The sequence below is a fragment of the Erithacus rubecula genome, assembly GCF_903797595.1.
Source record: "Erithacus rubecula genome assembly, chromosome: 2".
In the NCBI taxonomy this organism is placed as follows: Eukaryota; Metazoa; Chordata; class Aves; order Passeriformes; family Muscicapidae; genus Erithacus; species Erithacus rubecula.
In genome coordinates, this window is record NC_136685.1 from 42,219,745 (window position 1) to 42,244,983 (window position 25,239).

A 25,239-nucleotide genomic window follows, 5' to 3' on the forward strand; every position below is an offset into this window, starting at 1 on the left:
AATTTAACTTTGCTTGGGCTTGCTGATGCTACTCTAATATTAGACATGATTTATTTTATATTACTATAAGGCAACAAAGTTCATTATATATTTGCTCTGGCACATCTGTCAAAACAATTTCATGTGTTATCAAAAGTTGCCCATACTTACACATATTCAAGGAGTCAGATTTCCCTGACAGGTTTCCCTATACAGATTAATTTTTCCCAAAAGTTAGGAGTTGAAAAATTACAGCAGAAAATTCCAGGAATATTTTACAAAGCAAATTTTTTTTAGCTGTCTCCCAAACATGGCTATGTGCATGAAGCTGATGTAATGTCAACACTTGGCTGTGGGAGGAATGGAGTGATCACTGAAGGTATCATGGATTTGCTGAGGGACACCTGGCATCTATGTAGAGGTGCCACCCAGTGGCTGGATGATAATAATGATCTTTTCTGACGAATTAAAAAAAAAAAAAAAGGCCAGAAGAAAGGAAAATAAATTCTTAAAGGTGTACATCTTATATTAATATTGTACTTAGTTTTGGGATTTTTCAGACATCACTATCAGCACAGGGAATTCAGTTTCACAAAAAGTAGTAACTGACAAAATTTGTTAACAGTCTTCAACTTACAGAATAACAAAAGGGCTTCAGTAATTTGAATGGTCTCCAAGTGATGAAACGACAACATGCATTCCTCCTATGAAATTAACTTTTAGAAAGCAGATCAGTATATGTTCCAGTTATTTTGCACCAAACTAAATTTTTGCTCATTGTTACATTGTGATTTTTCCTATGCAAATGAGGGCTAGAAATAAACTAGAGAGAAGTGATTGATTGTGATAGGCTTTAACTGAAGTTTATGATGCATCTCCTCGTAGGAATGTCAATACAGAATGATAATAACCTGGTTTGTAAATATAAAAAGGGAAAAAGTGAGTTGCTGTGAAGATACATAAGATACAAAGATACTTAAGACAGCAAGATACAAAATTAAATCTATTACAGTTAATTCCATAGCTGAGAACATCAGGGGGCAAAATAGTGGAAGGGTGATGAGCATCTGGCACAAGCCATAGATCATAGATCAAGCTCTATGCTACTATTCATGAATATTTTAACTAGTTATGTAATGGCAGGGGTTTGGGGCAGCTAACTTCATTATTCACTAAATTTCCAGATTATCAAACAGATAACCTTATAATTCAGCTTTCTTATTGGATTTTATAATCTGTCTTTGAAGTGTCTGTTGGGTTTTTTTCTAGTTAGTAGAGGTGCTAAAGAAGTTAACATTAAGCATTATTAATATCACAGTAATTTCTATGACAGAGGGGCTTTTTGATTTTGGAAAATGAAAGAAGATCACCTGGAATGAGAAACCAGAAGCTGCTTGGATTCAGTGTATTGAAGATTTGGCTGCAGAGCAGCCCTGTGTGTCTGTGTTAGCACTCAGAAAAACATGTTTTGAAGGCCTAATGACTGTAGAATTTCCAGCTGCTTGCTGTTTGAAGTGCAGGAAAGCCAGAAGCTTGGAGCCATTTCATCTCCTGAGCAGTTGCTCAGAGCTTCAACAAACTGCCAAATGCAAACAAATACATTTAATAACCTGAAATTAATATATTGTACTGGGAAGGCGGTAGAAAGAAAAAAAACAAATACATGTAGGAATGGAAGTGGACAACAAGTATGACAAGTTTGTGGTATTAGAGTGTCTCAGAAGAGCTCTGTGCAGTCTTTGTGTGAGCAAATGTATCGTGGAACAAAGCAGCGAGGTAACAGACCTGCTCTTGGTGGTTTTTTGTGTGAGTCCAGCAGGGACATTATGTCCAGCTCTGGACACATCTTTGCTGGAGGGGTCTTGTCAGAAGGAAACAGTGGGGGACAACGTGGGAATTCCTTTACAGAAGGGAAGATAATGCTAAATAATGGTTGTGAGTGAGAGATACAGCTGAAGCCTGCAAGTATTTAAATGGTATGAATTTGCCAAACAAAGGAAGGAATTATTTATGCTGAATTAGTAAGGCGGAGTGGAGTAAGTATAACAAAGGGTACTTTTAGGTGAGGTATTAACCCTGTTATTAAGACATATAACAAAACACCTCGAAGTAAGCCAGTAGGAATACTCCTGTGCTGACAAGATGTGACCTAAGGTAGTTTAAACAGACTTTTCTATCTCTAGGATCTGGAATGGTGGAAGCAGAAAGGTAAAACTCGATTCACCTGTGATCCGAAGCCTGGCCATTAGATGGCAGGATGCTGGCACAAGAGGGTGCTTGCCTCCACACCACTTCTCAGTTCCATGCCCAAGGAGGAGCTCAGAGCCACTCATCAAGGTCTGGGAGAAGTTTGAAATGCTTAGTTTCCCTATAAAGATCACACACACACATCTTGTCACTCCTACATGCAGTACACATCCCCCAAGCATACGTCCCTTCAAAGATGTGTCTGCTCCAGTTTTCCACCCCTTGAAACTGTGTGAGTAAGTAGGTATGTGCAAGAGGTGTCCCAGTGTAGCAGCCACTTTGTATAAGAGCTGAAGTTGACTCTTCTATGGCCAGGGACACAGAAATGGGACTGCTGAGGCAGTGGGAAGAGGTGGTATAAATGTGGTAAGTAGCTTGCTGCAGACTGTTCAGGGAGTCCACATACTGGTTCTGTGGAAAAGATGACAGAAAGAATAACAAGCAGCAGCTTTGTATGGAAAACTTCAGCCCAGAGCAGGTTGTTTGAAATGTTCAAAATATATTAAGGCTGTAACAACAGCAACTCAAATAATGCACAATTAAAAAACCCTTGTTTAAAATAGTCTACAATGCTAAAGGATCTGCCCCAAGGAGTGATCCTTATGGATGTATCCACACCTCTTTTGCCTCTGGAGTGAACTGTTTGTGTTTGTGCCGCCTAACATTTGACCTGGGTCTGATGCCCCCATGGCTCTAAGATCATAATTATATTTTTGTGGCTTCAGTTCAAAGTGTCTGAAGTATGTGAAGGTTGCTTTGCTGCCTGCAAGACTGGTGTTTTTATAGCATTATGCTAAAAGTATGCTGCATGCTGTGGGGTGTGGGGCACACAGAGGCTGTCTGAGGACAAGAGGCTGGTTGGGATGGTGGAGGGCAGGAGCCACTATTGGTCCAGTCCCGTCCTTGTGGTGACATCCTCAGGGCAGTCCATCCACAGAGCTGTGCCTTGGCTTTTCCTCAGAGAGAAGCAGTCTGTCTCCTTCAGAAGAGAGTCCAGCACATGGTGATGCCTCTGCAGTAGGGCTGACAAGGGCACCAGGACCAGGGGACGAACCAGGGAGGTAAATTATCTGTCAGCACAGGGGCATCTCTCAGAGCCATGAGCACTGAGGTGTGGGTGAACCAGAGAAATGCTCCTTACTGCTCGTCATATTGTTCTGTCTTTTGCAGTAAATCTTTAGTCAGTCATTTTGCTGATCAAATTGATATTTGCTGCTCCCAGGGAAAAATTCTAGTCCTGACATGGTGTGGGAGGGGGAAGACTGGGTAGAGGATCTGAATAAACAAACAAAATATCTTTCCATTGTAATCAAGTTGCTCTTGCATGCTCTCTCTTAAAAAATGATCTCATACTGTGTTGATTGAAAAGCGGGAATTAATAGGCAAGAACCATCTACTGGATACAGACTGAAGACTGTTCTGAAAAACAGCAGATGGGAGATGGATCTCAGGGCTAAATATGATGGATTATGAGGGAAGCCATGTCTGTAAAAATTTATAAGGATGCTAGTTCAGTAAGCACTGTTAGGTTAAGATGAATGGCAACCCATTCTTTTCTTCTTTTTTTAGTGAGTTGTTTACTTATTGGTCCTATATTGCCTTTATATATTTTTGTCCACAGGCTAGTTCCCTTCAAAATTATTTGTAATTGTCATATTTCAATATTTTAAGAAAGTTAATAAGATAACATTGTGTTGCTACTAAGGATTATGGTAGGTGAGAGTGATGGGGCCAAACTGTGTGGTCTACAGCATAAAGAGAGGTCAATTCCCATCTGATGGTTTCCTTTTCCAGTCAGTAGTTCTACTGTAAATCAGGTAAAGAGAAGATGTATGTACCAACAGAACTTCTCTTTCCTCCTTTTTGTGCCTCATGCTCCCTCCAAAAGCTTAATAATTTCCAAGGCTTCCTTCTTGCTCTTCCTTTGCTTCACTGTAAAATTAGTTACTACTGCAACTAATAGCTCTATGAAAATATGTGTGCTGGTTAATATGTGTGCTGGTTAATATGTGTGCTGGTTTTGGCTGGCGTAGAGTTAATTTTCTGCCTGATAACAGGTGTGGAAGTATGGTTTGGATCTGTGCTGGAAACAGTGTAGGTAACACGGGGCTGTTGTAGTTACTGCTGAGCAAAATGTCTGGGAGGGTTTCATAACACGCTGAGCGTGTTGCAAGCACCTTCTCCCCCCATGGCCTCGGGGCTCTGAGCAAGTGGGTATGGTTACACAAACATGCCTGGGTGAGAGAAGCAAGGGTGTGGGTTGACAGTGCCTCAGTTTCCCTATGGTGACTGTCCCCCCACCTGCCTTGCCCCACAGTGAGCTCTCCACCGTGCATTGGGGGGAGCTGCTCTGCATCTGGGCTGGGAGGAGAGGATTTGGCAGGATTTGGGCAGCAGAGGAGCAGCCCTGTGCCTTCACAGCCTGTCTTGCCCTCGGGAGCTTGTGTGCATGCCCATGCCTTCAGGCGGGAAGCGTACTGCAGCCTTTCCCTGGAAAACTGCCCGTGCCATCAAGTAAAACTCGGAGGCTCTGGTGAGCTCAGCTCGTCAGCAGATTGTTGGGAGGATAGACCTTAAACCATGAAGAAATTCAAGAGCATCTTTTCTCACCTGTTTGGAAATCTGGAGCTGGCTGTTTTCCAGTGCAACATCTTTGGGTTGAAACCTCCCAGGCTGCTTCTGTCAGCTCCAGTTTTTGGAAATTGCGTCCTTTAAAAAAAAAAAAAAAAGCACTGAAAGGATCAGTGCTGTTTCACTATATTCTGGAAGCAGCAGCTTTCTGGCTACCACACTGCAGACATGCCAGCACCCTGAGTCCCATGGATGCCATCAGGAGTGGGCACATGGGGCAAGGTGTGAGGATGTCCCAAGGAGGCCCAGCCTTCATTGCTGGAAGGGAGCCAGCAGGTGCCTCCCAGGTGGAATTTGCTGGCTTGTCTGGGGACCATCACAGCCTCCTTCTGCAGCAGGACAAAGGCTATCCTGGTGAAATATCCTGCCTTGTGCCTGGGAAGTGTTTGCTTCCAGAGCTTCCTTTGGCTCCTTTTGGCATTTGGGATTGGTGATGTGTTATTTTCTGACATGTGTTCACTCTGTATCACTTGGGGTGCAGCTGCTTGTCACCAGCTCAGCAGCACCATGGTGAATGGTGGCCTCTTGCAAAGTGTCAGTGCCACCTCAACAGCTGACACTCTTCCATCCACTTCCATCGGTGTGCCATTATTTTCTTCCTCCTCACCCTGACTTCTTTTCCAGACTTCAGCCAAACCCCTTCCTGGTCTCCTGCCCATGTCATGTCACTTGTTGCATTGCTCTGAGTCACAGAGTTGACAGTCCCCAGCCTACTGTTCCTCCCTTCAGCAGTATCGACCATAGACAGGGTAGGGTGCCACAGGATCTTCCAGCACTACCTGAGCAGCTTTTTGATGGGACTTTTGAATTCTCTCACATACAATATGTGTAGAACCACCCCAAAAGCAAGCTCTATCAGTGGAGGCAGAACATGAAAATCAAGATGGACAGCTCAAAGTCAGCTATGTCCTGGGGAAGGGAACCAGCTATTAAGCGTGATGCAGTTTCTTCCTTAGAAATAGGTAAATAAACAAAATAATTGCACATGTTTATTGGGATATGTGTTAAAATGTCAAAACATTTTCACCACAATTATGCAATAAACTGAGCAACTTTATAAATATGCCTGAGGCTTTTCTGCTCACTTATTCACTCTTTGAAAACTCTATATGAAAGTCAGTTATAAAACTGAATTTGCAAATAAAGCTGTACAAACAAAGCTGGATTTAGGACAATATGATGAGTCTGGAAAAGAAGCCTGTGGGAAAAAAGGCAGTTTTGTTCCTACCAAAATGGAAAATATGCATATTCTAAGGACAAAACAAAACAAGAATATTTAGAGTCTTTTTTTTTTTTTCCAGTAAAAGCAAAGTATTTGATAAGGGTATTTTTTCTGCCTAGAGATCTCTGTGTTTCAAACAGGGGTGAGTTCATGTGTGGTGGTTGCCTGTGAGGCTCCACTTGCCCTGTGAAGAGAGGATGGAGAATTGGAGTTGGTTCAGTTTTGGAGAGGAGGCAGCTTTGGGTGGTGATGGAGATGAACCCAGACTTCTCACAGTGGTGCATGGCGAGAAGACAAGACAACAGCAAAAAGTTGATAAAGGAGATTCAGATTAGATGCATTTTCACTATTATCCAGAGAGGTTGTGATGTCTCTGCCCTTGCATATTTTCAAGAGTTGGTTGGGTAAAGCCCTGAGCAACCTGATGTCTTCCCATAGCTGACCCTGCTTCAGGCAGGACATTGGACCAGAGACCTCCTGGGGTCCCTTCCAACCTTTGTCTTGTGATCCTATGAAAAATTCAATCCAATTTTGAAATAAAAATATCAAAATACATACCGTTTCTAAAAAGCTGAATCTTAACCAATTGTTGAATCATCTAAAGGACAAAAATATATAAACTGTTATATTTATCTATCTTTTAATAAAACTGTATCTTCAGAGAATTCTGGATACTTGCTACTTTGATTTTTCAGACAGTGAAATGGAAGAGATTTTGTGACTTGGTCAGTTTTTACTATTTTATTTCTCTCTTGAGAAGAGGCTAAGTGAACTTTTTCCACATTCTTTGGAGTCAGAATTTGAAATTTGACACTGTGAAATAAACAAGCAAAATTAAGTTTTCTGAAGTTTAGGACTGGCTTGCTTAAAATGAATGTATTGCTTTAAAGATTGTATGTACTTCTATTGTGACAGCTCTTCCCAGTGTCTTGTTCTGAGAATTCAACTGATTCTTTACTGAGACAGCTTCCAGAAGGAAAGTGAACAGAACATGTGATGTAATGTGGAACTGTAAACCCCAAAGGTTGTAATCTGCTGTCTCTGAAGAGGTGGAGTGACAGGAGATAAGACGACTAATTTTTCTGCCTTGTGGCTCTGATGTGGTTATCCTGCTGAGTATTGTATTTGGATTTTGGTTGTTTTATTATCAGGAAAAAGCTGACAGGTTAGTTTCAGAGAGCTAAAGCAGGTGGGATGAATTAATGTCTAAGAAGAGGAGCAAGTAGTTTAACTAAAATAAAGCAGTAAACTTTGCAAGTACCAGAGGCCTGCAACAGGAGAAAACACCTTAATGTTTTGTCAGAAATACAGCAAATACCAACTCAGGCTTTTTTGTTGCTAGGATGCCTTATCTGAGCCGTGTTTCCTCTCCTTGCAGGTACTATGATGTGTCGGGCAGACGCTGCCCTGCTCAGGATAACCAAGCACCGTCAGTGATCTGCCCCCACTCCTACGCTCTCCCAGCGATATCAATGTCTACTGCCTCTCTACCAGCGGCACTCAGAAAGGTAGGACTGAACTAAACACATGTGTTCAATATCATCTACACAAATTCTGAAAACAGAATTTAACACAAGGTATAATTGTAATCTTTCTTTAAAAGACCTGTGTTTGAAGTGCTGGAAAATTTTCAGGTTAATAACGTGTACGGAAATAAGGAAGGTACATAATGACTGTAGCTGGCATGAAGAGACACAAAAGAAAATGGCTCGAGGAGATCTTCCACATGCTCCCACAAACCATATGGCTTTTTCCTTTTGTTCATTAAAAACATGTGAGCCAAAATAATAAAGGAACAGCACCTATGTTTCTATGGCTCCCCACTTAACCTGTACTGTTTTCTCTGTAAGTTTTTTTTCCCAGAGAAGGAGGAATGGCTACACATTTGCTTCTAGTGTTCATATAGCTCATGTAGTGTTACTCATACTGCTTGGCAGCAGTATTACTGCATGGAAGCAAGCTAGGGAAAATGCTAATTACTCCTGTTCTAATGTGAGAACTTAATTTCAGATTGCAGACAAAGTTGTGCAATGCCATTCTTGTCTTTATTGTAATCTCTCCGTGGAGAGAGAAATACTATTTTTCCACATTAACAAAAGCACTCAGCAGGCCAGTAATTGAAAAAGTTGCTTTCTTCTTGTTTGTGGAACTAATATTCATCTGAATATATTTGATGGAGGGTTAAAATATGCTGTCTTTAAAACAAACACATTTATTTTTCAGTCTTCTCAAGCCAGCAAATCTCATCTACTAATTTCTGCCTTTGGAAAAGACTCATGGGTCTCTAGCTCAATACATAAATAACAAACTCCAAATATCCCTTTTGGTCTCATTAAGGATTTTAGTTCTGTTGATACTGTTGAAACATCCTACAAAAAGATCTCAGTTCTTCACAAACAGCAAAATGGCACATTTACTGTGCTGGGACGACATTCCATTGTAGTAAAGCCAGCTGGGAAATTGTCATTCAAAGAGAAAAAAATGCTGTTCACCCTACTGCTGTCTTGTATATTAGCTTCTTGCAGGGACTTTCAGTGGAAGAATGGGAGGGTTCAGATGTGGCTTAGAAAGTTCTGAGTTGGCATTTAGTTCTTTTGGAATAATTTGTTCATACTTACAGCTAAATTAAACTGTAGGGGTGTCATTTCTCCAACCTGGAATCAATCCATTTTTACTAAGAACATTTACAGCCTTTTAAATGAAGCTTCTGAAAGTGAGTGAGACTTGGCCACATAATTTTATACTTTGATGTATAACGCAAAAGTCTGATTGTTAGATAAATCGTAAAAATCAAGGTAATCGCCTGGGGGGTGTGTGTGTGTGTGAATTCAGCAGTTTCTTTTGTATTGGGATAATCTCCTAATGTGTGTAATAACACAGTCACCTGCTGATGACAGATGGTTTATGGGGATTGGGATTTAAGGAAGCCCTGCCTTCCCTCAGCATTTCTTGTGGGAGAGTGGTAGAAAACGAGGCATTAGAAAACATAAGCTGTTTGCATCAGGCTCCTCTCTGTTGCTGTTCTTTCTATGGAAATCTGTTCATAAGCCTTTCAAAGGTAAATGTACTGAGTGGAGTCTTGCAGAATAATGTGCCCAGACTAATTTGTTTTATCCTCTGTTTTTGCTTAATTCATATTATTCCCTTTACCTTAGGTAATTAAGAACTGACTCCAGCAATGACTAAGACAAGCTCTCCTACATTCTTTTGTTAATTAAACAGTCTTCCTACAAAACCTTGCTTATCAGTCTCTGGAGCTCATAAAATTTTGGTTTTGTTTTCTGGAGGAAAAAAAAGTAATTTGATTTTGCCTCTTTCCTTTTTTATGGTAGAGATGGAGTTCACTTTCACCTAGATTGCCTTTCCCTCTCAGCCAGTTCATGCCCTGCTAGTCAGCAGAAGATCTAAAATGGCCACTCCCTTAATGGTTTTCTTTACCTTCTAAAGAAAAAGCTGTCCCCAGCGTATTCCAAGAACTTGTTGGACTGTCTCCTTCTTGTATTTATTTTGCAACAGGAAAAAAAAAATTAATTTCAAGAAGTAATTAAAGCCATCAGGTTCTGTCTTTTTAGATGTTTCCCTTGCATGATCAAAAAACACGACTTCTCTCCACCCAAAAAGCTGGCCTATAATAAACTTCTATCTTAATACAGCCTGCTTTTCCCTTTTCATCTTCTTTCAGGATTGTTTAACAAATCTTCATCTTGCCTCTTCCTGCACTTCACAACAACTGTTCTTGATGTACAGTGCAACTTTCTTTCTCTTTCTTTCTATTTGTTTCCATAAATAGTGATGGTAAAAGAGCAGGATATTAAAAAGTGTTTAAGATCACTTGCTTGATAGTATTACTCAATGAGTAAATGTTGTGTTACCCAAATTATAAGGCAAAAATACTCCCTTTCACTGCATAATTTTCTGAGGAAAAAAGTGGCATCCTTCTGTAAAAATATTTCTTTCTCATCAAATACTTCTGATGTAGATTCAGATGTACTTGTGTTTCTGTACAGATTTTCACTTTCTCCTTGCAAGGCCATCTGGAATCTATAATTTTGTTTATTGCATGCTTCTGATTGGAAAAACTGAAAATGTCAATTATATAACAATGAAAGAGAGATTAGAGAGTGCTCTTATCAAAATACAAATTGCATATATTTATTAAGTCACAGGAGGTAACTGAAACTATGAGAAATTAAAAATCATACAAATTTGAGTATATGTCTCATTTTTGGGTTTGATCCCCTTCTAGGCCATTCACTTAAAAATTGGACTCAATTATCCTTGTGGCTCCCTTCTAACTCAGAATATTCTGTGATTCTCTGTGATTCTTGACCTTTCTAGTCCTGTGCTATTTAATGCGCAAAACATTTGTTTCATGGAATTGAAGATTAGTTTCTCTTTTAGTGTTTTGGCAAATAGGCATTTGATATCACATTATTACATATTAAAATAATTAACAATAATTTCTAGATGTCAGATCCACAGACAACACTATTTCTAAATTCTAAAACCCAGGTTATTCCTTTTCCCAAATAATGCATTACATCACTGGTTATATTTTCCAGTTTTGCTAATTGAAGCTAAATAGGAACCTTTGGTATCCTTGAGTTTGTTTGCAAATGAAGGGAAAATGGTTTTCTTAGATTCCTGTTTATATTTAGAATGTCGGTGTGGATTCACATTGAGGATTGCTTGAGCTGTCATATAGCCTGTACTGCATGAAGTAGATAGCTGTGGCCATGATTTTATTATCTGGTTTTTCTATCTTTAAGACTTATTAATAAAACAATGTGGCCAGTGTTCTCACTATGAATGGAGAAACAACTTCCTGAATGTTTGATTAATTTCTTTCTCTTTGGATAAATAATAATTCAATTTGAGAACCAAATTACTGATAATATGTGTATTTTGCAGTCATGCAGCTTCAGCAGTGACAAAATACTGATACCAAGGGTGAAGGAGCTCTACCTGTGCTATGGTAAACTCAAATGACCTTAAATTATGTAGTTAAAGACAAACAGGTGTTGAGCTGATAGGTTTCTGCATAGTTATGCTGAAAGGCATTTATTCCCCTAGAGAACAATTCCAAATTTACATTGGCTTCTGCTGATAGTAAAATGAGTGAATGAAAATAGAGTTCTTAATGCTTCATTATTTATATATTTCCTGTGCATTAGGAATAATGATCACAAAAATCTAGACTTTAAAATTTCATGTAAGATACTTAGGTTTCAACATCTTTTTTCCAAGTTGCATCTGTGTGCTCTAGTGCTGTCTCTGCTCTTATATTCAGGTGTTGATTAGTCATATTTTCAGATTTATAACCGGGTACCTGTCTAAAGATTTCTCAGGATTCTCCATCTAGATAAGAGTTCTCACACCTACTTGCTAGCTGAACACAGCCACTGCCTCTCACACAAAGATTCAGCTCTGTAACATGAATATTCATCGAAGGAAACTGGGTGGAGTACTTCTAACACCCAGGTGTGGCTATGGAAGCCCATTTTGATTCTGTGTCAAATTACTGGATTAAATGAGTTTATTCTATCGCTGCCTTTGCCATATTCCTGAGACAGCAGATATGCAGATCTCTAATTCCTCCTGCTCTTCTAACTCATCTTTCAAGATGACAGTTCATCAGGGTCTAAGATATTTTCATGTTTGGATTCCTCATCTGCTTCTTTAATTTCTGTCTGCCTTGCTCAAAGAAATGTTAGCGAGACATTCAGCCTAGCTGTTCATGCTGCTTTTTCTTACAGTGGTTTATTTTCTCAAGAAATAACAAAATCTGTTTGGGATCCATGGGGTTACTAAATTACCTCCCAGAGTGTTGTTTAAATGGCAGAAATAAAGCATTTTGTACTGTCAGTTGATAAACTTCCTTACCAAGTAAGTGAAAAGGCAGGTAAGTCACTTTCCAAAGTAACAGACAACAAAATTATCAGTTCTGTGAGAGGTGAGGAACCTGTCCAGAGGAGAACAAGTTGTTGCCTTAAGGTTCACCCCAATTTTTAATAGATAAGGCCTTTCAGTGGTTAACCAATCTCCTCCCAAGATTTGAGACTGAAAGAAGAGAAGGCCTCCTTCTCCAGCTTGGAATCAGAAAGCTGAACAAAACCTGGTAGCCAGGGTCCTGCAAAAGGAGTCATGCAGGGGCTGAGAAGATGTGCTGGTGGTTTTCTCAAAGGACTAAAAACACCCACAATTTCAGGACAACACAAACCTGCCTGTGCAAAGACTGAAGGGAGAAAAGGAGGGGAAATGTTATGACACTGAAGCATCCTTTTCTTTTGAGGTGAAGGGGAGTTATAGGAAGGCAGTCACCTAAGAAAGGCGTTGGTGAGGCAGGGGATGGGTTTCTCCTTGGTTTTGTTTTGTTTTCTTTTACAATCCAGATAGGTCCTCCCTCAGCTGTTTAGAATAGCTTATATCTTTCCAGCTAATTAAATGTTGCAGCGGGACAAATTTTTATTGTATTACCTGGACAAAGACAGTAAAAAAGCCTGCTCAGTGCTGTGCTGCGTGTCCGGATTCTTGTTCAACTTATGCTCAACATATTTTTTCCCCTCCTCTTCTTTGTCTTCTTTGGTGTAACTGTTGTGCTCCTTACCTGGTAAAATTACTGTTATTTCTTGTGTGGGAAGTACAGCAAGGGTCACTTAGGGTGGTTGTACTCCTCACTGGGAGTGTGTGTTCAGTGCACACAGGTCATTTGCTACCGAGTTCCAGCCACCATCCCTCCCCAAGTGTAACTTGCTTCCCAGAAATAATGGTCACACTTCCCACCTCTTTCCCAGGCTTAACCAGTTGAATCACTTTCCTTTCCTTTTTTCTTTCTTTTCTTACTTTTTTTTTTCTTCTACAAGAAATTTCCCCTTGTTAATAGACACACAGATTCAAAATCCTTTGATAATCCCCATACAAAGCTGACATTCACTTACTCCCTTTTCAGTTACTCATATTTGTGTTCACTCTGCTAGGGCTACTTTTTAATCATGTTGCTCCCCTTTATCATCCCTACTGAGGGGAGAGTAGCTTCCCATGTTTTAAATTTAAAGTATAACTTTTAAGTTCTTTATATAGACAGGTCTGCTTGAGAGAGTTGCTTGCATGTGATGTGCCTCTGGTTCACTAATTTATGGGAAATCTGAATTAATACATTTCTTTCCTTTAAATCAGTCAAAAATACAGTAATAAATATTTTATAGGCTAAAATATGTGTACTAATTTTATTTACATTTTTATTTATAAAGAGATATGTATATATGGGTATGTATTGAAATGCATATATAAACTGAAGGACTTTTGGGGGATTTTCATTCATAAACCATGGTTTTGGGATTGTTGTCCTGATGTATTTGTATCAGTTGAAGAAAACAATATATAGAGAGAATGGAAAAAGAACAGATGTGGTGAAGCTTGGATCACATGATAGTTCTTTGACAACATTCAGAACACCTACATTATTCATTCTCTGTATGGCTTTTAATAGGATGCTATTGTGCTACCAGCACAGTAATTCCTTATTGTGGTTTCAAATGTACAGGAAAACATGAGAATGCCATACTGGTTTATCTAAGTCGGGGTTTTTTTTTCCATTTAGACTTTCAACACAATTTGTTCCTATTCTTGGGCTGCAACCATGATGTGGTTTGGACAAGAAAGTGATGTTAATAGGAGAAGAACACTGAAGTCTTTACTTTGAAATTCATGGAGGGGAAGTAATCAAATTCTCAAACCAAACCAGTTGAGTAGGGTGGAGAAATGTGGGAAGGCAAAAAGAAGACTTCATTTTGCCCTGGCCATGCCAGCATTTCTTAGAGTGTTGACCAAGCATTTATACACTTAACAAATATTTAATTTGCTCTGCCCCTTAAACTTTTAGACTTTTCAAAGATGTTTAGCTCTGAGTCACGCTCTGTTTTGCAATAATATGAGATAATTAAAACAGAAGTATTTTTTCAGATTTATTTAGTTGATAAATATGCAATTCATAATTAAAACCCAACATCACCATAAACATTAAGAAAAAAGCAGAATTTAGAGAGTACTGAAGTCGTTATGGAAGCCAGGAAATGCAGAACTGGGACAGAATTTAAATGTTGACAATTTAAGTCACAGTGATGTCCCCCAGAATCACTTGTGTTCCAAGAAACCACTATATATAAAGTTACTTGTCCACAGTGTTTGGTGAGTAGTGTCATAAACCAGTAAACTGAAATGGCATGGCAAATGTTAAAACCCACAAAGCACAGGGGGAATAATTTGAATATAAAAGCCTATCAAAGCTTTTTCTGCAGAGAGAATATTTAAGAACATGGTCTACAGAGACATAATGGCAATGTTGACTACCATAAGTATATTTAACTTAAAGGGGTCTCAGGATCATGGAAACAAAGCAAAATTAACCCCAGCATGTCCAGATGGTCTTTGTGCAATACACCTGCCAGCGAGAATCCACATGTGGGCGAGCTCTTCCTAAAGAACAGCATTGAGTAGGAGTGGAAGACTGAACTAGGCTTTTGTTAATTCTTTCAGGTTTAATAACATATGGTACTGTGCTTTAACATAGCAGAGCCCTTATACAGGCAATGTACTTTTAAAAGTGCATGGGGGGTGGTGTTCCTGTAGGAATGCTCAATCAGGGCACTTGGGCAGCCAGCTGTAGTTGCAAGTCAGCATTGCACCTATTGCAGTTATTGCACTGATAGAACCTAGATACTGTGTCTTTTTTATGGAACAAAATAAAGAGAAATGCTACATGTGTACATTAAGCCCATTTGCTTTTGGGCTGTGATAATTGCACATCCATTGCTTTACCTGTGTCTGTTTTTTGTTAAGGACTCAGTAGAAGGAGGGAAGAGGGGACAAGTGGGATACTAGAGAGGAGAGATCAAAAACTGGCACAAAAGCAAGCTAAAACCTCAAAGCAAGAACAATAATTATTTATTGATTGAATTCACAGCAGATAGGAAAGAAAGCTAACCCAAAAATGGAAGAAGGAGTGTTCAGAAGACTGAATAAGCAGTTTCTGTAATTTAAATGCTTTCAGGTACATGATAAAATGTTTGTGCTTTTCTAGGATTCTGCTGTAAGTCAGGTTGATTTTATATCTCTGCTTAAATAACTAAAATTCTGACAATTGCATCCCTGAAAGAGTAAGCAATTCATAGTAGAATTGCCTTTCTAACATAATTGATCTATCTGAGACATAAGACAGAATTAAGGATTCCTTAGTTTAGACTATCCATAATGATACTAACCTTTGGTCAAGCATCATGCTGCCCAGGTTTCCCAGGACATGGCAAACATTCATAACACTGCAGTGGAGATACTCTGGATACAAAGATAGGATTCTTTAACAGAAGAACATGGCAGGTGTCCTCAATTCAGCCATATTTGCTAATAGTGAAGACAGAAGAATCAACCATTTACACATGCAGTGTCATACTCACTGTGTAGGCAGAGAACCAAAATTCTGAGAAGTCCCCATGTCAAAAAGCTTGGGCATCAGGTCCACTATAAAACTATGTGATCATTGTGATTTGGCATTAGCCCACTGAAGACACACTCATCCTTTTGCCTTCTAAAAAGTCTGGAAATCCATGGCTAATTACAGCACTAGAGAGGTTCTCAGCTATCCATGACAAAACCTCTCTGAGTATTGCTCAACAAAATTACTTCTCTGCTTAATAAAATACTCTGCTGCTGACTAGACTGATGGCATCATGGCAATTTCCTTGTTGGTTAACTCTTTTCCATATCCTCAGCTCATTATTCCTCTTATCCCCATTTGAACCACAAATTCATTTCAGTACTAACTTACAAAGGTTTTCATTTTGCTGTTTCTAATATGGCTTAAGACACCAACTGTCTTATTTCCTAAAAATAACATCTAGGTTAGGTTATGTTTCATTCTAATGGCTTGTTCAGAGAGACCTTGAAAACAACTTTTTCTCTTCTATTTCTTCTGCTTTTTGGTGAGGTTAATAGGTCAGCAACTAAGCTGTGATTGATTGTAGTTGTACGGGACCACAGCTGACAATGAACATGGGCCTTAGAGAAGGGCAAAACTCAGGAGGGAAGATGGAGTTATGTATCATTTTCATAAAAGAAGCATGGGTACTGGAATATTGGTGTAGGAGGAATCTCTGTTGTAGTCTAATACTTTGGCATTCAAGACAGCAGTGGATGTACTGAGTCAAGAAGGCTCCTTTCACCCCTTGAGAATATATTTGAAGGCAGGGATACCAGTCAATTCTTACTCTGATAGACACCTTTCAAGTACTCACAAAGTTTATTGAGGAAATTGCAGGGGTTTTATATATGCAGTTAAAAACACCCAAACCAACTTGTATCAGACAACTTGCATGTCTTTATTCTTGGCTGGCAGCTTAAGACAGATGTTACTTGGACAACTCTCCTTTGGAGCAATTCAATATATCCACCTTGATGCAGGTGAAATATAAAAGGGTTATGTTCAACTCTACATTGGATATGAATCCTGAATAGCATTCATATTCAGCTGTGTTTGGAATTGAATTTCATCTGAGTTATTGCATGCTCCATTTAATATTGTGAACAAATTTAGTGGAAGCAGTGGATGAACATGTGTTTCTTTTAAAGAGGACTAATGATGGTCTAAAGTCATGTGAGCAGTGCTCCAGGAATGTGATAGTGCTGAGGCCTTCAGGGCTGGGCTGCTGAATAAACTACAGTCTCCCAAGCAGGGACAAAATAAAAGGTCTATCAAACCAGGACACCTCTGCGCTTTGCAGGAGTGAGATAATGTGGACAGCCACATACTCATTGTGGTATTGCCCAGGGAAGACAATGAACCCTTCATGCATTGCAAATTATTTAAGAGGTCTGTCATCAATGATCAAGCATTGACAGTACATAATGACTCTGGTAATGGTGACATGGGAGTGTGCAGTCTGGAATTATCGGTGACCATCCTTTATCTGCCCCACCTCTGTGTATCATCATGCCAAACACGCAGCTACATAGCATTTCAACATTGCTCAGGTGTTACTTATGCTAGCATGTAACTTTTCCTTAGGATGACACCCAGCACTTGAGTGCTTTCTTCCCAAGGGTGTTCTCCTCCCTCCTCTTTCCCTTGGTGAGTGCAGTCCTGTGAAGTTGCTCTTTGAATCGCCAGGGGTTTGTTTCTGGCCTCCACGCCGAGCTGCTGGGCAGTGATCTGCAGTGTGGAGAGCTGAGTACTTGTTCTGCACCATGCTTTTCTTGTACCCTTTCCACACTTGTGCAATGTGCTGGAATGGTTTTCAGGACCTTGGCGGCTGGCTGTGCTCTCTCCCTGGGTGTGGCCCTCTTTCCATTTTGCTATGCTACGTGATCAGGTGGCTCACAGTACACCTGAGCACCCTCAGATCTGAGGAGGTTGCGACACAAACCTTTTGCTAATAGTCCATTCCTCCTGACCAGGCTTTTGCCACTTTTTAAGCTACATAATGCGTATGAAAATTAGGAATGTGTATATGCATACATGTATGTGCAATTTATTGCTCTGTTGTGCCAGCTGCTTCAAACCCAATAATGAGTTTGAAGAGGGTAGTCGTGAAAAACTTCATCTTTCTGGTTTTATTGTCTCAAGAACTGAATTAGAGTGAATAAGCTGGAATGCTTCTTCACTTACCTCTTTAAAACACGCGCTCGACCTGCCATGGCTCAAGACCTGCGAAAGCAAAGCATGATCCACTTATAAAGCCAAACTGCCTAAACTACTGTTTGAATAAGATTTAGAGATTGTAAAAGACTATTACTACAAACTAGTATTATTCATGTAATTTTCAAAATCACAATGGGCAATGTTTCACCAGTTAAGTCTTCAGTTCATTGTGGTTACAAATAATATCTAAAGATTTGAATAGAATGTAATGTTTTCTACTACAAACTTTGCTTTTATGATGGAACTACCAATTTGCTTTCTAGGGTATATATGCTGGGGGGAAAAAAAATCTCAGAGGAAAATAGAGATTTAAAAGTTTAGCTTTTGAAAAATTTGAAATCTGACAAACTGCACGACAAATATTTAGCAGCTAGATTTCAGACAGATAAAAAACCCAAGATTTGTTTTGGATTTTTGTGTTTCCTCTGGAGAAATCTGTGATTTTAAAAGGCTCATCAGAGGTAATTCTGGGTATTTCCTCTCCCTCTTCTCCATGGAATTTTGATGGTTTTGCTTCTGGAAATACCAAGAGTATGTTTTTTGTCTGGTGTGTCAGACAGTTTTTATTAGATAAATTTCTGACTCTTGGACCTGAAAAAGACTCCCACTTTCCAAACATGGGAGATGTGTAGACAGTTTGTGAGGGTTTTTTTCCGGATGTCTGCCAAGCAGAAGAGAAGCTCCCCCTGCTTGTTGCCGGCTGCTGTTCAGAGCCTTGTGCACAGCTGGGAAACCGAAGAGCCTTGTAGAAGAAAAGGGTAGCTAGCAAGGGAAAAGCCATGCAGAGTAGGAGAGATTTGTATTCCCAGCCTTTCCCAACAGGTGCCAAGGAGGCGTGGGAGGGAAGCGGTAGATTAGGAACAGGAGAGGAGACTCATGCCTGCCTTCTGCGTACAGGAAACGCTTGTTGTCTACCAGGGTTTAATGGTCCACAACCACCTCCCTCCTGCATTCCAAAGCACCAACAAATAATAGAGTGAGTTTATGCAAAGGAGATTCCAGGAGCTGCTAATGGAGTGGATTTGCTATAATTCATTTCTAAAATAGTTTGAGCCCAACACTAGAACTGTTGTAGCTAAAACTGTGGTTAGTCATGATGTCTTTCAGGGTTAGCTTTAAAAGTATCTTTGTCAAATCTGTTGTTCTAAGCCACAGACACCAAAGCCAATCGTAGACTATGCTGGATTTGGCCTATATCTGAACTAACAATTTCAGAAATTCAAGTGCAGAATGAATAACTCTGTGTATTTCTTGGCATTTCCTGGAAATCTGGGTATTTCTGAACTATACAGTTGCATCCAGTTTGGTCTAATTCCCTCTTGCATTATTGCTAATCAACAAAACATATTTTTAGAGGTAAGACATGATGCATTTTCTTTTTTAATACCAAGTAGGAATTATAAATTTCATCCAATTATCCACCAATAATAGTAATGCAATTTAAATGATATTGTAGTTGTATCTCTTTAGTAGCTAACATTTAGCAGTTTGAGTGCACAGTAGCATAATGCAGCATGACTGTAGTAATTAGTCTGTAATAGCAGGAAAACATGTAGCTCCTTTTTTTCTTCAGAAATAATAATGTATCTGTTTTCTAGAGAAACCTATTGTTTGTTTTAATGCTTTCTGCATTAATTAGTTCTGTTTGGAGTCTAAAATAAACACACCTAAGAATAAAGATGCAATTAATGAGAACATTTCCTCTTAGAACTTTCTCTTGCTTAATGGAGAATATTGCGATATGGAAGTAATTGTGGAGTTATAAGCAAAGAGTTTGAAGGATGATTCCACTTGATTTACATTTTTGCCCACAACACTGTAGGGAACCAGTAGGTTTGGAGTCATTCCCATTTTCTTCATACTGGTTTTATTAAGTTTATTCTAACCAATATTGAGGCAGTTCTCTATAATAATTATAAGAAATAATTTTAGTGAATTCTGAAAGCCTTAGGTGAACACTGTTATTTGGAATAAATACTAAGTTATAGTACTGTTGCAGTTATAGTACTATAAAATGAGGTATCCAGCTGATTGTTATGAAGTCAGAATAAGGTATTTTAGTAATAATAGTTCCTTGTACTTAAAACTCTTCATTTGTACATGATGGAAAATCTGTACATCAGAAAAGTTATCAAGCATTATGCATTTCATAAAAGGGCTCTTTGAAGCACACAGGCTATCAAACCCAAATTTTCCAGAGCACCTGCTGTGTTGGGCACCTTGATATTGGGGGGCTGACTTGAGATACATTTCGGTTGGAAGGTACCCAATGATACCCTGGTATAAGGATTTTGTATTGCATGATTTTAATCTCTTTAATGAGAGTTTCTACAGAGAAGAGTGACTACATTAATTTCATATTTAAATACAGTTTGATTAAATATTGTCATTTTTCACCCTGCTGGTTTCCAGAACCATACAGTAATTTTTTTTCTGACCATCACATCAACTTTCCAAAGCCAGCATGTTAAACATGTAGTTCACTTTGTTGTTTATTAAATATGGCTTTGATTAAATTAGCAGTCCAATTTCCAGTTTGTTTACTGTCTTTATTCTTTCACACCTTAACAGACTCACCTTAGTAACACAGTGCTCACAAGGATGGCTTTCTGCCTCTTGCCTTTTTCTACTATATTCTACTGTGCCTGACCTGGGGAAAGTCCCTGTGTAGCTAGCAAAAGGCTTTTAGTTCTCCATTTATAGTCTCAGACTATCTGCTATCCAAGAAAAAGATCTCTGATTTTATAAATTTCAAATTATGAATAACTTCCAGAGCTAGAGCTGCTGAAGGACACTTTGGTGCTTTAGTTAGTTTAACTAACTCCTTGGCATCTGTTCCCTAGACTGAATTAAAACTGTAGGTGAGACCTAGATTTCCTGCCTAGTAGTGTGAAACAATCTATAACCTTCCTATGCTGAGCACTTAGAGACAGCTAAAAAGAAACACTGAGCACATATGAGAAATTCTGCCTTACATTTGAGCTACATAGAATCAGAATATCCTGAGTTGGAAGGGCCCTGCACAGGACACCCCACGAGTCACACCATGTACCTGAGAGCATTATCCAAATACTTCTTGAACTTCCAGGTTGGTGCTGTGACCACCTCTCTGGGGAGCTGTTCCAGTGCTTGACCACCCTGTGGGTGAAGAACCTTTTCCTGATACCACCCTAAACCTTCCCTGACACAACTTCATGCCATTCCCTCATGTCACTGGTCACCACAGAAGAGATCAGTGTCTGCCCCTTCTCTTCCCCTCAAACGGAAGTTGCAGACTGCAGTGAGACCCTCAGTCTCCCCTCTTCCAGGCTGAACAAGCTAAGTGACCTCAGCCACTCCTCATATGGCTTCTCCTCAAGATCCTTCACCATCTTTGTAACCTTCCTTTGGAAGCTTTCTAACAGTTTAATATCCTTGTTGCATTGTTGCACCCAAAGGAGAAGCCCAGGAAAAGCCAGTTCAGTTAACCAGCACAGAGTAGCCACATCAGTGCCCTGTTTGGCAAAGACTGATAATATAGGTGGCTCCATATGATTATTTCCTTCTTGCCCTATAATCATTTAATGTAATGCTGCAAGACTTTTTCAAGTGCCATAGACTTTCCAGACTGCTGAGCTCCTATTGACAGCAACAATTTCATGTGAAAGCATGAGGAAGAGATGAAGATTGATGGTGCTTAAGAAAGAGCTGATTTCCAGCGACTGAAAGTTCAGCCTGTGGTGTAGATACTCCTGTGTTTGCAGAAAAAGAATGTTATTACTTGTCTCTGGTAACTATACACAAATACTTCATCCAGAAGGAGTAAGTGTTGCAGTAAGCTATAGATCTAAATTAGACAATTTATGTTAAATCTATGCTAACCAGTATGCACCATTTAGAGCTAGTGACAGGACACTGTACTCTCTCACAAAACAGAAGAGAGCCGTACAAGTGTAGAAGAAAGAGATCTGCTAAATCAAAACTGCTTACTTAATAGATTCTTTATCATTGTAAATTGCACCCAGAAATGAGAAAAGGAAAGGGGCTACGTTTGTTAGTTGTGGCTTCTGATTAGGGGAGACTTAAAATTAACTCCAAGCCACTCTCTTCTTCTCCAAAATGCTTTTGCCATTTATCCTTTATTGCTTAACAGAAAAAGTACTTTCAAGTTCCTATCTCTTAGAACAAAACATACATATGTTTATATTCACTCTTTACTTTGAAAGAGGTAGTTTTGATGAAACTTTACACTAAGATTATCTTCTGATACAGCTCTGACCCAGTAGCAAGACTCAAAATCCTGAGAGCAGAGATGTGAGGCTAACTCATATCAAACTTCCTCACTTTCTCTTGTAATGAAACACAAAGAGTTGCAAGTGCAATAATTTATGTTAATACTATTTTTTTGCATATAATTTTTTTTCTGGATGTCTTTCAGGTTCAGGAGAGTTAAAATATTCTCTCATTGTTGAATAATCCCTGCTCTTGCTTTTGGTGCTAGTTCTTTTGTGCTTTTTCGAGTCCCTTTTTAGAACCATTTTACCACCAATAGCTCTAAAAATACAGATTTAACATACCAACCTAAGAAGGTGAAGAACCAAGGATGCCAATATAAATTAGTCTCTTTCTGCATAAAGGCACAGGTGATTTTTTTTTCCTGTAGCCATCCTAAATTTGGATCAGAAAGCAGTAAACTGGGTCTGTGAGAACCAACGTGTGTGGTATATTTTCTCCTACTGTTGCATATCTATGCTCTGGTATTGCACGTTAATTAATACACGTAAGGCGTTTGCCCAACACTAACTTTGTAGCTCTTTGCAACATGTTCTCTGCTTCAGTAGAGCTGCTTACTGTAGGACTTGCTGCCACCGTTCTGCAGTTCTTTCTCCTATCCTCTAATTGAGCCCCTTTCATAGCTCTAATTTGTCTGCCAAATGACTTATCAGTTTGAAAGGCTCAAGTCAGATACTACTTCCTTTTTTTTTTTTTTTTTGCTTGTTTTTACCTGAGTGCTGCCAGAAGAAAGAAGGGGTTAAAGCGTGGGAGGATTGCTGAGAAAAAGGGTTTGGTTAGAGGCACACAGGACTGCATCTCACACACGGTAGTTTGTTTATTCTTCTGTTAACAGCAGAAAGAATTATCATCATCATGGTAAGGCAAACAACACTCTCTTTTATTCCCTTTTTAAACCCCACCAGAAATCTTCATGTTAATACACAGTTATTTTTTTAACTCATAAAAAAAATCAACTAATCTCCATTGGTTTTATAGAGCATTTCTTTAACCAACAGATGCTCCTCTTGACAGAAGGGGTGGGGGGAAGGATTTTAGTTTATGGAAATAACTAGCTCTGGGGAAGAGGAGATGGGAGCAGACATGCCTTTTCTGACATGCCTGTTCTTATTTATTTCCCTCCTCTCTTAAATACTCACGTAAGGATCTGTTTCATTTATCAATGCTTCTTTGTCTTTCCTGAGCTTTTTTGAAAGATTTTTATTCATCTGATTTTGCGTGATTTGCTCCTTTCAGTTTTGATGTTCTTTTCTAATACATCCATATCTAAATCTAGGTGTTTCTCACCTAAGAAATAACATGGGATAAAATAATTTATATACACAGCTATGCTTCTTGAGCTGATGATTTCCTTTCCAAATAGTGCAGGCTCATTAGTCTCATTAATCTATATGCTGTTGCAAAATAGTCAATTTTCAATATACGTTTGAACTAGAAATTTACTTTTAAGGTGAAAAAATTAATTGGAAGAAGACAGATCCTATTCTCTTGAAGATATAAATAGTTTCACTAAAATATCCTGACTTACTAGAAAATGCAGAATGCAGTATGTGTAAAAATATGACTATTAAGAAAACTTATGTTTGTTTCACTTCACTCTGCTCAAGTCTCAAATTCATAGCCTCTTGCTTATTCAGGTAAGTTCCCAAATCTAAATAAATGCATTCCCTGTACAAATTGCTCAGGTAAAGCTGAAATAGTTTAAATCCAGTTATTGCTGTTTATATCCTCTGTCTGTATAGCAGGCAAAGAGCAGGAAGAGGCAGGGAGTGAATTTCATGCCAGAGTGGACTTCTTAAAGTGTGTTTTTTTCTCTAACTCTGAAGAGGATACTGTCAACCTGGAACATGGTATACTTATAAGAAATGCTAAAAAAAGTTTAAAGAGTATATGCCAAACAACCCCCCTTTTGTGTCTCTGTTAAGGGTCAGCATAAACAATGAACAATGAGAATGGTGAATTAAAGTAATTCAAACCCATTTGATTGGCAGCAAGGTCAGTTAAACTGGTTAAGTTTAGAGATCATTTAGGTTAACTTAAAATATGACTGCTTTTTCCCCTTCAGTGAATCACAACAAGAATTGACTCAGGTCAAGTGTTTTGTTAAGTATATCTCTCCCCCATGCTTTTAAAAGAAGAGCACCAAGCCTTATTTCCATCTGCAGCTCACTCCTTCTCTCTCTGCCAGTAGCTGTGGCACTTACCTGCAGGAGAGTGGTAGGAAAACTTCTCTCTGTAGGACTTGAGGACTCGAGTGGGTCTTGTGCTTCTCAGACTTTTCTCTCTCTTAGCTTTGATTTGTACATTGTTCCTTCCAGTTTTTCTACTAATATTTTCACAGCACGTTGAGCCAGCAACACTCCAGAGCAATTTTCAGCCTCACAAAGCCCAGCACTGTTAGTGTGGGATATTTGAGTTTCAGTCTCTGCAGAATGCCAAAGCCTGAAGAGTAATAGTTTATTTATTTAAATGTTTTTGGCTAAAGCACATTTTAGGATGTCATGTGACTGCTAGAACTTCAAGGCTTTCTGTTTCTCATGGTTGGGTGAATTATGATAGTGTGATTTAAAGATATTTGATGTTAATGGCTTTCCAGCATGAATTTGTAAGGGTCCTACACTATCAGAGCTGCTGAAGATAGAAAGGTCTCAGAAGTTTTCGTGTTATTTGAAATCCAGTTATTTATGACCTTCTAATGAATGATAAATCTCAAACTTACTCTTCCCTAAATGGTTTGTTGCTTTTTTTCCCCTCTGAAGATGAACATATGCTGGAAAATAAATGTTTAAATTAAAGAACTGTCCACACTAGATATTACCATCTATTAGTTACCACAAAGTTGCTAATGACTAGTAAAAATACTGCTTTTTTCTCTAATGTGTGCTCTAAGAAGTGTTTTCATTTATGTTCAGCTGACTCAGATGAACTCATCTAAGAAAATAGCATCCAACTGATCCCTCAAGACACATCCTGAAGTTTTGATTCAACAGAACATAGTAGCTTATGGTCTCTTTTCACTGGAGACCAGCAAAGCACATGTTTAATTGCACTGTTAAATTAGGGGTTTGGCTGTGGCAACTTATATTAGCTAATGAGAAAAAAAAACCCAGCCAAAAACAGAGGAAATATTTTAATGCTATGAATATAAATACAAACAAGATTTACATTTCTTGTTTAAGAAGGCAGCAGCATTTTG

General features: G+C 38.9%; 1 protein-coding gene and 1 long non-coding RNA gene across 2 annotated transcripts in view; one reads left to right on the forward strand and one right to left on the reverse strand.

The window, feature by feature from the left end:
* Positions 1–1,325: 1,325 nt before the first annotated feature.
* Positions 1,326–24,458, reverse strand: LOC306798613. Its single transcript, XR_013773414.1, has 3 exons — positions 24,248–24,458; positions 4,837–4,935; positions 1,326–3,501 (listed from the first exon to the last, which is right to left on the reverse strand). It is a non-coding gene; the product is annotated as an uncharacterized lncRNA (long non-coding RNA).
* The window catches only part of CRYBG1 (crystallin beta-gamma domain containing 1), a 48,799-nt gene continuing 46,337 nt past the window's right edge, over positions 22,778–25,239 (forward strand). Inside the window, exon 1 of the mRNA XM_079298694.1 lies at positions 22,778–22,901. Within this exon, the coding sequence (XP_079154820.1) occupies positions 22,899–22,901 (3 nt within the window). The 5' untranslated portion in view covers positions 22,778–22,898. The remainder of the gene's footprint in view (positions 22,902–25,239) is intronic.